The 14,696-nt window shown below is 41.5% G+C and overlaps 2 protein-coding genes across 3 annotated transcripts in view; both read right to left on the minus strand.

Annotated features, from left to right (window-relative positions):
* unc13a (unc-13 homolog A (C. elegans)) overlaps positions 1 to 6,781 on the minus strand; it is a 59,226-nt gene extending 52,445 nt beyond the window's left edge. Inside the window, exons 1-3 of the mRNA XM_026160077.2 lie at positions 6,428 to 6,781; positions 530 to 559; positions 338 to 437 (exon numbers count right to left, since the gene is read on the minus strand). Of these exons, the coding sequence (XP_026015862.1) occupies positions 338 to 437; positions 530 to 559; positions 6,428 to 6,449 (152 nt within the window). The 5' untranslated portion in view covers positions 6,450 to 6,781. The remainder of the gene's footprint in view (positions 1 to 337; positions 438 to 529; positions 560 to 6,427) is intronic.
* Positions 6,782 to 9,484: 2,703 nt separating this feature from the next.
* Positions 9,485 to 14,444, minus strand: hmg20b (high mobility group 20B). 2 transcript variants are annotated; one of them, XM_026159956.2, is made up of 9 exons: positions 14,338 to 14,444; positions 13,845 to 14,000; positions 12,915 to 13,115; positions 12,664 to 12,784; positions 12,529 to 12,581; positions 12,376 to 12,442; positions 12,025 to 12,240; positions 11,683 to 11,815; positions 9,485 to 10,067 (listed from the first exon to the last, which is right to left on the minus strand). In XM_026159956.2, exons 2-9 carry the CDS (start codon positions 13,923 to 13,925, stop codon positions 10,055 to 10,057), a joined length of 885 nt encoding a protein of 294 aa, XP_026015741.1. In that variant the 5' UTR covers positions 13,926 to 14,000; positions 14,338 to 14,444; the 3' UTR covers positions 9,485 to 10,054. The 2 variants fall into 2 exon arrangements, with proteins under 2 accessions (XP_026015741.1, XP_026015742.1); XM_026159957.2 differs by lacking the exon at positions 14,338 to 14,444 and adding an exon at positions 14,101 to 14,218.
* Between the last annotated feature and the right edge of the window lie 252 nt (positions 14,445 to 14,696).

Consider the following 14,696-nt stretch of genomic DNA (forward strand, 5'->3'; position numbering starts at 1 on the left):
TAATTAAGAATATGTTCACATTATAAATGTCTTATGGAAATAAAACAATAGAGCTGATAGTTTAATAAGGTAATGCAGCTTTGACTCTTAAAAGGTTGTCTCAATTCCAACCGGCAGTTAAAAACATCAACGCCACAATACTGTCCTCGTTTCATGCATTCTTCTCTTTTCTTAAAGCTGAAACTCGTTTTATGACAATCTTGGTTGGAGACTTGGCTGTGCTATATTGGTAGCTGCTAAAGTAACCACATGCCGGAGAGGTGTGGAAAGTTTGCCTTATTCCAACTTCATTCCCTGGATTTTTTTTTTTTTCATTGTCAGGACGAGAAGCACTCACAACATGAAGTCCTGCTCCCAACATGGCTGACTGCCACGGACAGCGATGGTTGTGCTCTTAACATTCTGCACCTTCAGGGTCACGTATGTGTTGAATTTCTCTGCGAAAATGAACAGATTCAAACATCGGTCTCGATGACCCCAGTGTTTTACAATCAACAGCTTCATGCAGTACATCCGTGACACAACTCACCTTGTGGTCCATCAAGCTTGCCTTTTTTCACTGTGAACAAATTGAGAAAAGAAAAAGGAAATTAGCCTGTCAGGGTTTTTTTTTTGTGTATTTTTTAAGAGATCATATTCCATCATCGGATCTCAAAGGCTTCATCCTGTGCTTGCAGTGCGAGCCTCTGCCTGTAGCTCATGTGCATCAAAGTATGGTTGCTTGGTGACTGACAGTAGTCTGGCATTTTACAGAGAAAGTGTGAGGTCTACAACTAAACTTTGCTCTTTGAGCAGATGCCAGGCTCTCAATATGAAAGACTACATCCGTTCAGCAGGAGACGTCAGGGTCTCTGAGTGACTTGTTGGATGGACAGATGGCCTGAACGATACCCGTGTGTTTTCCATCATGCCTGTCAACACAGGCTGATGGATAAAACACTGAACAGTTCTGCGGTTTATTGTACACAACAGACGAATCTCTGCTGAGGTGCCACAGCCATTTTCTCCACGCAGGGTCTACTGGAGGTACCCAAATGACTTTTAAAACCACAGTGACGTCAAAAACTTATTCATTATTCATTTAGTCTTGCACCCTGCCGATTCCCATCATCCCCATGTTCAAGAGTGAAGTATTAATATTCAGCGGACTGGTATTTAATCCCTGATGATTGCTTCATTTCACTGACGTTAGGTTTAAAGAAAAAAAATACAGGCTACTTAAAATCTATCTAATGGAAATTCAGCAACATGCACGCATGAACGGATGTAAAGAAGAATTTCTTTATATTGCACAGCCTACAGCCCGACTCACTAATATAGAGGAGGAAAGTAAATAGAAAAAAAAGGCAAAAAATACAGTTTCAAATATGATGATGACAAAGAAAGACACTGAGTCATTTACTTAGTCAGTGACAGAGAGCAGGCGCGATAATCATTGTGGAAAAATTGGCTTCTAAAAATAGCATCACCCCAGGAAACCCCTGGGATCACTCTTATCACTTAAATATTATTCAGATTCAAGAAACCAGTGCCAGAGTAGGAAGTGTCGTGAAGCATGTGTGTTCTTAGCCAACATCAAAGTAAAGTCTCCTTCCTGATATTTTAGCTGCTGACAAGGCAGTCGTGCCAAAGGGGTGAGGAAGGTTCACTGCACTGAACATGCATTCGACAAAGACGAGCTCAAATGGGTACTTTGCTTTTAAGTAGGCAGTAATTGACAGATGCACCTTCGGCTGCACCCTTGCCAGCACTCTCTCTCTCTCTCTCTCTCACATATACAGTCCTCTCCTCACCAGCCATCGGTCCTCTCTCCCTCTCTCTCAGTCAATCACTCGCCCCTACAAGCTTCCCCTGCCATGTGGTGAGTGTGCACGTGTGTTCCCTTTCTATCTCTTTCTCTTGTGCTCCATTAATCTCTCTGTGGAGCCGGATGCAGGCAGAGTGAGCTGCATCCCCAACACTAAAAATAACCACTTCAGTGTGACAGGGGTGGGGGGGTGCTGGAAAGTGGAGAGGTGTGTGTGTGTGTGTGTGTGTGTAAGAGCTGGGGGAAGAGGGGTGGGGTGGTGGAGGGGTTACTTGCTCACAGGCATGAGACTAAACCAACACTGCTGTAGCTAGTTACTGCTGCGGTGTGGGTGAAAAATAAAGAGAGTTACATATTTTGTGCAAAACCTCCACAGAAAATGTTGAGTCGGTGCCACGGTGATTACAGGATTTCATTTTCTCTTTCTTCACTTGGGGAAATTGGACAAATACTTTTACTCGTGCCCTGGTTCAGAGGAGCTAAAGGGGCTTTTTATTTCTTTTTATTTCATCAGAGCCATTATACTGAGACCAGCAACAGCAATATCAACCTGTAGTACTGAAGAGGGAGCGCACAGAAGGAAATTACAAATATTATAATTAAAAAAGAAAAGAACACTGATTGAATGGTCATTCATTAAAAAAAACAAACAGCTTGCAAGTCTAAAATAATTGGTGATTAAAGCTCATCCCTGTTTTCTAAATAATATTCAGTCACAGTGACCTCAGTGCAACTAGAAGTTGATGGTCTATTAATAATGTTAACTAGTAAATAAGGTCTAAGTAGTCACTAATGTCTACCACAGGCTTTCAAGGTGGCTATAATTGAACCAGTACTTAAAAGCTTTTACTTGAGCCAGACGTCTTAGCCTTTAGACCTACAAAAGAGTGGCTGTAAAACAGCGGGGCGATCATGTGCAGTATAATAGGATAACTGAAGAGTTTCAATCAGTTTGCAGAATTGATCTTAGCACTGAAGAAGCACTGGTGACGGTTACGAATGACCTTCTTAGGGCCGATGGCTGATAGTGGACTAATTTTTGTGTTTCTGCTGTTAGCCCTCATTTGATACAGTTGAGTGTAAGATTTTAAGAAATGTATATGTAAATGGGGAGTCTTGGAGTTCCACAGGGTTCTGTGCTGGGACCAATTCTATTTACATTATACCTGCCTCCCTTAAGCAATGCTAACAGAAAACACAGAATACATATTCATTGCTATGCAGATGATCTTCAGCTTTATTTATCTATGAAGCCAGATGACATTAAACTACATAAAGGGGTGGTTGCTCTGCAATTTTCTTCTCCCAAACCCAAAAAACTGAGGCTGCTACATTTGGTCCTGATAGCCTTAGAAACCACAAACCAGTATCTGTCAGTATCTGGTCAGACACAATGTTTTAGGCGAAGGTATTAGTAAGTAACAATGTGATCATCAAAAATGCTGCAGTGAGACTGATGAGTGAGGGAGAGAGTGAGAGAGGGCTTATTTCTATTTTCTTTTAGAATTGAATTTAGCAGTTTTTATAGTATCTTGAAGACTTCATAGCACAATATTATCCTTTTAGAGTGATTCACTCTCAGACTGCAGAACTTGTGGTTCCTAAAGTTTCTAAAAGTAGAATGGGAGGCTGAACCTTCAGCTTTTTTCTGTCTTCTGTGGAACCAGCTCCCAGTTTGGATTCAGCAGAGACACCCTCTCTGCTTTAAAGGTTAGAATAAAACCTTGCCTTAATGTTTAAGCTGGATCAGGTGAATTAACCAACCTGTAGTTATGCTGTTATAAGTTTAGACAGCTGCAGCACTTCATGTGATACACCGAGCACTTCTTCTCCACTGACCTCTCTTTTACTCCCCGCGCGTTTATATATGCCTGCAGCATGTCATTAAATTTGTGTCTTCTCTCCTTTAGCCCATGGTTTTTCACCTGTCTCCCTCTGCTCTCTTTTTCTTTTCTCTTCCTCCTCACACCCCCCCACCCAGTCATGCTTTTGTCTTCCCACCGCTGCAAAGTGCTAGCGCATAGGTTGTTTGATTGCTGGGGTTTTCTCCAGAATACTATAGGGTCTTTATCTTACAGTAAACCTTACAGTTTAATACCTGCAACAATAATTAGACTTCCATTATGCTAAATGCGTTGAGAGAGCACAACTGCCAGTCAGCCGTTTAAAGATTATATATAGCATATACAGGAAAGAGTATCTACAGCCTAAGCATTGTTATCAACAGAATGTGAATGCTTCATTGTAACTGTTGCACATACTTCAATTAATAAAAAATTTGCCCTTTGCTGTCATCTTTTTTTGCTATGATTGCTCCTGATCTTTATTTACAGTACAGTAACATAGCAGTGTTTTCGAGACATTAAAAGACAAATGTAGTCAAGGTTTGTATGGTGCTAAATTATACAATAATGCTAATGAGCGCATGTGCCATGGCTCACTCATTTATAAAGCTATAATGCCTGAATTTGCATCTTGCTACATAGCGTGACAGTAAGGATGGCTGCCATCTACTTACTCAGCTTTTGTAGCACAATCCATCATTTCACAGACCAGATCTAACATCATGAGACACACACACACATCTCAGCAGGCAAACTGTGTGACTGCTGCAGTCCAGCATGACAGCCCATACTGTTCATCCCATAATTCCCTATTCTTCTCCCATCCACCATGAAAGGAAGAACATAGTATCAATATTAACCTAGCTGCAGGCCTATTACAGTGTGTTTAGAAGCTAATGAGAAAATGCCAGCAGAGACCTAAAATACCAATGGGGTTGCTATGCCAACAAAGCTTCAGGACATAAAGGGACCACCAACGAGCCTGAATCTCAATCCTGACATCTGTGCAATCAGCTCCAGCACTGGTGTCAGCAGCAAAGCAGCCTCTTTGCAAACACTAAGAGCCTGTTCTAACCTCTTGTTAAATCTCAGGAAGACGCTCGAGGAATTCCCGTTTTTCATCTTTTCTTCACCAAGCCTTAAAACACAAAACTTATCAAGCCTTTCAGAATTGGAAATGCACCAAAACTCTGGAGAGATTCTCTGCATAGCACATATTTGATCCTAAGCATTAGAAGTATTAAATAGTTATAAAAAAATATTTGTAATAACAGGAAAACTCATTACAATTCAGCGAGAAGTAAAAGGAGCAGCAGTATCCAGGAAGTGGCTCACGACAGGCAGAGATGTGCACAGTTTCAGCATGCATTCAAATAGATAGATATTAGATTACATAAACTTGTGGTTCTCCCACAGCTGTAGCTGCAATTATAATGCCATCTCTAAAGAAGCCAGTTCTTTGGATATGTTGTAAAGACGTTGTTGTAAAAAACATGAGAAAGTTTTTGTTGTTGGGAGGGAGAGCAGAAAACTTTTAAAAACTCTTAGGAAAAATGTCATTTTAAGCACAAATCTCCTCACACAAGACAAACTTTGAGTTCCTTATGTAGGGGGAAAAGGAAGTGCTCACCCCCAAATTCACTCTCCAAATTTTAGCACAAGCAGACTTGGAAAAATAATTTCCCCCAGGGATCAATAAAGTATTCTGATTCTGATTCTGAAAACTGGAAAGCTACGTGGGTAAATTTGTATTTACGAACAAGGGATTCACATTTCATCAGTTAAAAAATAAATAATGTATTAATAAATGAAGATCTGAAGTCCTTTCCTCATACAAAATGCCTGAAATGAAGCCCCAAACCAGCCACATGTGACTTCCTGTAAATGCTGCAAAGGTTTTACAGCAAAAGCGTGACAGCTGAGGTTTTATCGACACCTCACTGACAGCCTTTACAGCTAGACACCAGATTTCTATTTTTACAAACATCATAGACAATATTTAATAACCCTTTGGGTCTTTAAATAACAGGAAACAATTAGAAAATCTCGCAATGTTTAAGGACGGATTGGGAGAAATGGAAATTTCATAGCATTGCAATGAGTCACGTGGTTAGGGGAAATCGTAATGTAAAGAAACCCAGCAGCCTAAAGGAACACGCCTTTTTGCAGAGCTTATGTGTGGAAACTGAGAGAGGGATCCATTCGACATATTTAATCAAAATGCTATCACCTTTTATAAAATAAAGAATAAAACACTCCTCACAGGGACGAGCAGAGTGGATATCATCTTGCTTTACTATGTCTGACAGTAGCTGCCAGAAGCATACGCCTACTACATAAATCGATCGGGTTGTAGCAATGCCAGCTTTTGTAAAAAATAAATAAATAAATAAATAAAAGAAAGGAAAGAAAGAAAGAAAGAAAGAAAAAAGAAAGAAAAAGAAAATCAAAGGAAAAAAAGAGGCTGGACCGTTAGCATGGACAGCAAGAGGAGTGCAAGATTTCTGTATATATTTTAGCGAAAAAATTCAAACTAACATGCAGGTGATGGGAAATATTGCCTCATAGATTGCTATTTGCATCGAATGATCATTTAACAGCCCCAGATTTTTTCCGTAATGTTATCTGCAGGAGGTGGCTATTGTAAAAGTATCACCAGCAACCCTCCAAAAGCTGTAAAGATACTACTGGAGCTATGGAAACTGCTCACATCAGCAGGTCAAGGAAACGGACAGCAAGTCAAGCCAGCGCACAGACTGTTAGTTTTTCCTCTTACCTCCAACACACAGCAATGACATCTCTTATTTGCGCCTTTAGTACAGGATCCAGCTTCCTAACTGGCAGAGCTAATCTTTGCAGTATACAGTCCGGGGATGAATGGCTGGGCGGGAGATGGAGAAGCCTGCCGTCGCCAGCGAGCAGGACCAGAGCCCGACGGGATTCGCTACAGCTGATCAAAATGAAAGTTTTCACAGTTGCAGGGTGAACGCCAGCTCCGCCGTCCTGTCGCTCTGGTTTGAATGAGCTGACTGCTTATATCTGAGACTCTTTCACCCCTTCGCTCTCAGCTCTCCGGTCCCCAACACACAGCCATCTTGTTCAGCTTCAGCACCACCGCTGCGTGGACAGCTCCTGGCAGTGACGTAAGAGCGCGTGGTGGTGGTGTGTAAAGGTGGGGGAGGGGGAGTGAAATCCCCGATTATTAACTTCTAACTTTACACTTTGGACATTTTTGGAAAAATACAGTAATGTGCAGACTACTCGAGTCTCCCTTCATTTCTTTATATTGGGCTTGGGGGGGGAGGGAAGTCAATATTTGGATGTTGGCTGCTTTTGGTTCCCACACTACTTCAATAATGCTGAGGCTCTGGGGGGGAATCCATGACTGATAGTGTTCCACTGTGGATTTTAATCTAGGCGTGGATTAAAATTGCACTGGGAGTGTGTTTGGGATCCCTGTCATGCTGAAAAATGAAGCCAATCACATGTTTTCCAGATGGTATTGCATGGTGAATCAAACTATGACAATTTGGATTCATCACTCCATCACACCTGTTGGCACAAATTTATTTTCAGTCCAGTTCTTGTATATTGTGGCGCACCTCAGCCTTCCCTCCCTGTTTCCTTTCCTTAAGAATGACTTCTTCCTTCCACTGAGACCGTTTCAGATGAGGCTTCAATGAACAGTAGCTGGATCGGCTAAAGGTCCAGATGCACATCTCAGATCTTGTGTCAGGTTTTTGCTGGAAGTTTTCTTAAGGACTTTTAGATTCTGTTGATCCGATGTAGATTTAAACCTGGCACTTTTTCCATGTATATACTACAACGATTTTTAAGGAGACACTGCACATCATGCTGAGATGTGCCAAGTTTTTGGCTAATAGGAGTTTGTGAATCACCTAGTTGATGAAAAAACACTTTTAAAAATATTTTTCATAGATTCAGCTGAAGAAATGAAGACTTGTTGCGTTTGCAGCAGGCAGACGGACTAAGAAAGACAAGGACTGGACTGAGAGTGAGTGAAAAAGCAGCCAATGCCCCAAAACTTTAAAACTTTCCCTCCAGAAAGGCTGGCGTTGCATTGCTCAAAGCACTTTTAAAAATGTCAAAAACATTTGTTGCCTATGAAGCAAAACATAAAGAAATGAAGGGTGACTCAAAACATTCCCAAATATATTGGTTTATATTAATTAGCATCACCTATACTATTACTAATGGCAAATAGTGAAGAAAAGGTGTAAACAGTAACACATTCATCTGACCAGATTTTTCATAAAGTTGAATTTCTTTGACAAAGTCAAGGCTCACAGCAGAAAATGGAAATCGGTGCCCTTTCCACAATCGCCTGCATTATACAATCAGCTGCAGATGCTTATAGGTTTTCTAAAACCTTCCCCTTTATGTGCACACAAATGGATTCAGTAATCCTTTGATTTGTCTGGGCACATGAAAAGCCTTGCATTGTTAAAGTCGGCTTGTAGAAGAATGTAAACACAGGTTGGCTTTGGCCTTCCTGTATTTAGGTATCATTACTGTGCTCTCCCTTTCTGGTAATGGGACTCCCCTGCTGCCGACCGGTCTGCCGTCTCTGCACTCTGGTTAAAAATCAAATCCACGTCACTTTCAAAGACCTCTCTGAGTGCTGTTCTTTTCCAGAGTACAGCCTTCCTACAAATTACGTGGTTATAACTCCATTCTCAGAAACTCCCTGCAGATTTCAAATCAAATAAAACTTTTATGGACTGCCAAATGTCTTGCTACACAGCCCGAGAGCATACAATCACTTGTTCAAACCAGCACAGACGGATTGTGTATTTCTGGACTGGAAGCAGAAGAGACTTTGTTGTGCTGGTGAGCTTAACATAGAAAAGATAAATATGCTTTATACTTCCAGCTCCACAGTAAATATACCCATCCTCATCTTTTTTTAAATCCATGTTCAATTTTGTGATTTGTACAGATGAATGTATCTAAGAGTTCACAATCGAAGCAGCGTTTTTATGAATTACTCAAATGAAAAACTGACAGATATGTGACACACACACTCACCCCTTTGTCATGACATCTATGACGTTAGTAAATATTGATCGTTTCAGGAAGAACTGGGCATTTCAGTGTCAGATGAAATGCGGGAGGAAGGCCTGGTCTTCCTAACATCACAAATTTAACGTTCAGCCAAAGTGTAGTTAGGCAGCATTTGGCCACGATGACAGCACAGGTGTCTCTCCTGTCCATCAAAACTGTCTCCAGTGCCTCCGTGTTTCTTTACTGTTCCTATCTTAAGATGGGAACAGTAAAGAAAATTCATCAAATACTTCAAGATGGGCTGGAAGATGGTTTTGACGGTGCTTGATTTTCCCCGTTCCTCTACCATTAATAGTTTGAGATTTAAAAATTTCAGAGGTGCAAAAAAAAAAAAAACCATCCAGTTTAAGAAGGTAGTAATTAGGTAAGTTGATTTAGTGTGCCCGACTGGAAGCACATCAGCTGTTTGTGACCAACTTAAAAATCTAAATACCAGAAATGATGACGTTTTTAAACCTTGGCATGACACTCGCAAAATATGAAGCACGCCTCAGTGAAGCTAGTCCAGGATTCAGCTGCTGTTGCTGTAACCGTGTGTGGGCCCACATCTCCCTCTGCTGGGACGGAGCTTCCCCTGCATCATTACAGTTCCTCGTTTTACAGTCAGTGAATGTAACAAAACCACGTCTAATTAGTTACCTGCTGTGGGGTCTACCTCTGCAGGTGTGACGTGCTGTTTTGTTATTTGTTTTAAACACGAGGCTGTGCACTTTAAACAATTATGTCAGCAATAAATGTGCATAAATTCTCCATTTTCAGAATGGTTTAATGAACATCTGGAAAAATACAAATATTCAGTTTTCTGACAACATGGCAAACAAACTGTCCATTTCAGAACCTGACATTATCAATAGAAATTCCACCATGCATACTCACCCCTTTCCAGTTTTTAAAAATAACTACTTATGCATCCCTCCACCAAACACACGCCACAAATCATTTACAGTAAACTGATCATTCGGCTTGCTGTACATGCCATGTACCTGTAGACGACTACACGATAAGGGAAAGGTGACTCCCAAAAGACTTAATTAAGGCAGCAGAAAGTAAAATGACATTTTATTTGATGACATTTATGAATTGTAAAGCCCCCTCAACCCCGCCGCACAGACTTACATTCACAAAATGTATGTGTGGGAATACACACGTCCACACATATTCATAAACTATAGGCATGCAGACATGGATTATGTGTGTTGTTCTGAAGTACCTGTTCCTATCTACATGCTCTGCTGATTGGCAATGATTTGACCTAAAAGCACCAAGCCTCTCGCGTGTCCGTGATCCAAGACTGGGTGTGTCTCTGTCTGCAGCCTCCTCATAACTTCTCACTGGCAAGGAATGAAAACATGTCGTTAGAGACAAGATATAAAGCAAAACAATAAAATGGAGACCCTGGACACGTGCAATTTTTGCACCAATATTACAGTGTGTTGCATTTGTTAACAAATAGTAATGCACATATAAAGCGTGCTTCATTTTGAAGGAAAATAATATAGTAATCAGTAAATGTGGAGCCCTACACAGTAGTTCTGGAGGCATTTCAAACACAACCACCTCTGAAGGTAAAAGTTATATTTATAATGTAGACAAATATGTTTAATAACAGCGCATGAGTGTCTAAGTAATGGTTTGAAATTTTAATAACTGGTTTGTTCACTTTCTTGATGAGAAAACTGACACCATTCATGCCTGTGCAGTAAATGCAGCCTTTAAAGAAGCATCCATGCAAGAAGCGACTATAGAAGCGGCAATTTAGTGAAGCAGGGAAAGTCAACTTCACTTGAAGAGATAAAGGGTGTGACCCGAAATGAATAAACTAAAGGTAAACATACGACAGGCAACCAGAGCCTAAAATGTTTGCTAACAAAGTGTAAAAGCGAATGCTACAGTTACACCAGGAAAACAGTGGTTGGAGACAGCCGAATGACTACAATTAGTGCAACCGTGTCCAATGAACTTGTAATCTTGTTGGTTCGAAGTCAGGGATCAGGTCTGCATCACTTGCAATCAGTTTTTCCCTTCAAAGCAACTTTGGAGCACCTAGAAAAGTTGCTTTGAAGATGGCAACAGACTGCAAACGTTTGCAGACACGGTCAGGGATAAAACTTTTGAGACCGGGTTAGCAATTCGAGCCGATCTGTGATAATAATACACTACTAAATCAAAAATCGCGAATCTGTTGCTGTTGCAGACTGGCTGAGTAGCACCGACTCAGATGATTTGAAGACAGGTTGCCTCCCACCAGGTGACCTGTTCTGCCACCTCGAGATCGAAAGTGGTCACCCAGATGTTTTATGGTGGGGAATGCTCAACATCTGGGTCAACAGTTGGTCAAATGTGAAAAAGTTCAACGCAATCACCAGGCAACCACCAGCTTTTCCTAGTTGCAAAGGAGGCTGTCTTATGTTTGCTCTTCTATAACTGAGCAATAAGGCTGACCAAGTAACAAACAACATTTTGTTTGTTTATATGTATAAAACCCAAAGCAGCTAACCAGCTTTTGGACGTAGCTTCATATTTTTGACACGAACACCTGTGTCGCCACAGGAGGGAGTGTGAGAAAAAGCTCTGGTGTGACATCTGTGACAAAAACAGGATGTGATAAGCCAAAGTGTTGAGCTGTTGTCAAATGTGTTTGGCAGCATTAAACACTAAACGCTGCATCTGAGCTGACATTAACACAGACCAGACCGCTAACTGGGAAAAAAAACTGATGGTGTTTACACCCAGTCTGAGTCCATCACATTGAATTTCAAGTGTAAAGACTTATTCAAACTCAGGTATAACCTTTTGCTTTCGCAGAGAGCCAGTGTTTGGCAAGCAAATCGATATATCTCTTGGAAGACGACACAGAGTATCCGTTCGCTCCATTACAGCTCCCAGTATTCTATTTTAAATTATCCACCCTATCAGTCTGAGTACTGTATATAATAATTAGATTACCTGTCCAGGTGAGATAGGACCTCACAAAGCTGGGTAAGCAGGGCACGGTGTTTATGAGGGTTGCCCTCGAGCACTCCGCTGAGACGACTCAGGTATGAATCCAGATTTCCAAGAGATGCTGTCTCCCCAGTACCTGTTCAGGATAAATACAGAACTGACTGCAAATTTTTAATTTTGATCATTTCAGACGAGACTCTAATATGTATAAACTAAACCTTGCTGTTGCTATAGCCACATGTTTAAAAGTCAGGAAAAAAGAGAGATTCAATAACAGCAGCATTATCTAATGTTTTGCCCTCCTACTGCATTTCCCTTCATGAGTCTGACCCAAGCAATGCTGACCTGGCAAGGGCACCGATGAGAGACTGTTGACCAGTGTGTGCTTAATGGCCATCAAGTGTTGCTGGAGAGCCTGGGTACGTTTCTCATCTTGCCCCAATTCAGCCTCCAGGCGCTCTTTAGCATTGTACATGTCCTTAATGTGCCGCTGCAGCACTGCATTCTGCTCCTCAAACTCAATGTTGGCCTTACGGAGGCGTCGCAACTCTGCCTCTCGAGCTGAACGCAGAGAATAAAAATAAAAAGAGTTTGACGGGCTTGGAAGTTTAATCGAGAATGTCCGATTACCTAACAGAGCAACGGCACAGTTCTGTCTTAACACTACTAGTCAGGCGCTGTCAGTTCCTCTGTTACCTTTGTTCTGATCGAGGAACTCTTCGGTGAAAATAGGAATGTCAAATCTGTTTGAGAGGTCAGAAGCCTAAAACAGAAAGAGTCAGCAAATGGACAACTGACGGGAAAGTGACACCGAAGAAAACAGTAATAACTGATTAGAGCGTCACCTACCTTTGTTAAGGAGGATCCTGAACTAGTGCCGATAACTGCAGATGGTGTGTCTTCTAAAAAAAATTGTATGTGCATTACATACAGCTCACATAAGACAGAGCAACTCTAAAGCAGTAAGCAGAGGGTAGTTGTTACCTTTTTTGATCCTCTTGTCTTGTATTTTAGCACTGGTGATCTGATAGGCCTCAGTCTGCTGATATTCCTTCAGTTCCTGGGCATACTGCATCTTCTCTCGTTCCGCTTCATCCAGATAACGCTATTGGTATACGAAATATGTTCAAATACAACAACACCCTGTGCAAAACATCACTAAATATCCAGCTGATGACGTTATTTTGTGTTATATTGAACAATCTGCATGTGCATGGGACACTTTTAAAAGCTACCTGTTTGTCCATCGGAGCTAATCGTGTCCACTCTGCTCCGAGTCTCTTGGTGATTTCTGGGAAAGGTAAATCAGGGTATCTGGCCCGCATATGTTCTCGCCGTTCATTCAGAAAGCGCACATATCCTGTAACAGGTGCCTTGGGACCATTTGGCAGCACCTTCTTCCTTTTCTTTCCCTTCGGCCAGCCTCTTTTCTTGGGCTGCAGATGGATGAAACAACAGTCTCAGAAAGGCAAGGACAGTCTAATCTAACTCCTCCTGATGCAGCTAGTGACTGCCTTAATAATCAGCTAAGATCCACTGGCTCTAAAAAAAAGAACATGGCAGCAGGGCTCAGGATTGCAAATATAGATCTGAACAAACCACGAGGCTTTTGGAACTATGCCATTTGGACCGATGAGACCCAGGCAGAGATGTTTGTCCATAAAACACAACAACACATTTGGTGCATATCAGCACAAACACCTCAAAACATCTGTAAAGCATGGCAGAAGAAGGGTAATGATTTGGGTTTGTTTTGCAGTCAATGAGTCAACTATTGACTCCTCTGTATATTAAACTGGGTCATGCAAAAGGTCAATGATCCCAAGCACAGCAGCAAACCTTCAACAGAATGGCTGAAAAAAAAAAGCATGGTGCTGCAATGGCCCAGTTAAAGCCCACATCTAAAGAGCATGCAAAAACAGTGATGGAAGAGACACAGAAAAGCACTCCATCAAGACCCTGCTGGCAGACTAATGAGTCACAGTGTGTCCTTAGTTTCAGGACCCTCCATGGAGTCCAAAAACTTTTTTTTAAAAACCTGAGTGTACCTGCTGAAGCAAAGTATTTAACCAAATATGAACACCCTTATTTTCCCAATTAAAAGATTTAAATGAAATTGACTGCATCAAATCCAGTCCACTTTAGTCAGCTGCAGCGGTGCTCACCTCTTCTGGGGGTTGATCCGCTGTCTGTGAAGCTTTGGGCTGATGTGATGCATCACTCTGCTCTTGTTTGATCCCTCCCATGATCTGTGTCCGTGCAGCTGACTCTCAGAATAAAAACGTGTTTATCCGTTAGAGAGTAATTCCGTGGGGAGAAATCTGTGCAGAATTAGAAGGTTTAAGTAGTGTACAAAATATATTTACTAGCATCGATTATAATTAGCTATTTCCCCACAATAACGCCGATTTTCAAGCTAACCTGACTGCTAGCAGTTCAGTGTGGCTAACGTTAACTAGTCGCAGCTCTCACACACGCACATACACAAACAACGGGCAGAAATCTACACAATAAAAGATAATCCACACCGCCACACCGCCCACCCTTCTGGTGGTAAAAATTAAAATCAGACACTCCTAAAAGTAGAAGTGTTTCTTCACCACGGAAAATTATAGATTTTTACAAATATATTTCTACTTTTTGGATTTTATTACTCACCCGATAATGAATCCCTCAGCCAAACAGGAAGAACAGCCTGCCTGTCTCCTGATTGGTCGATAGGGAGACTCGTGATTGGTTGGCTGGTCGAAGACCCCCGCTCACCCCCCCCCCCGTTTCCACCCAGAACCAGTATGCGCCGCACTCAGATCAGATGGAATAAATACAAAGGCAGGGTTTTAAACATGTTATGAATTTTTAAAGAGCTGTAAGGGCAGGACGAAAATAGAAGTAGTGACGTAAGACGCTTTGTCGTCGTGTAGATATGGTTGGAGTTGTGTAAGTTACGTACTTTTTTTTACAAAACAGCTTAACACAAGCAGTGTTTATCTTTATTTTCTACTCTACAGATCTCCTAC

The sequence above is a fragment of the Astatotilapia calliptera genome, chromosome 23 (genome assembly GCF_964374335.1).
Source record: "Astatotilapia calliptera chromosome 23, fAstCal68.1, whole genome shotgun sequence".
NCBI classification, from domain to species: domain Eukaryota; kingdom Metazoa; phylum Chordata; class Actinopteri; order Cichliformes; family Cichlidae; genus Astatotilapia; species Astatotilapia calliptera.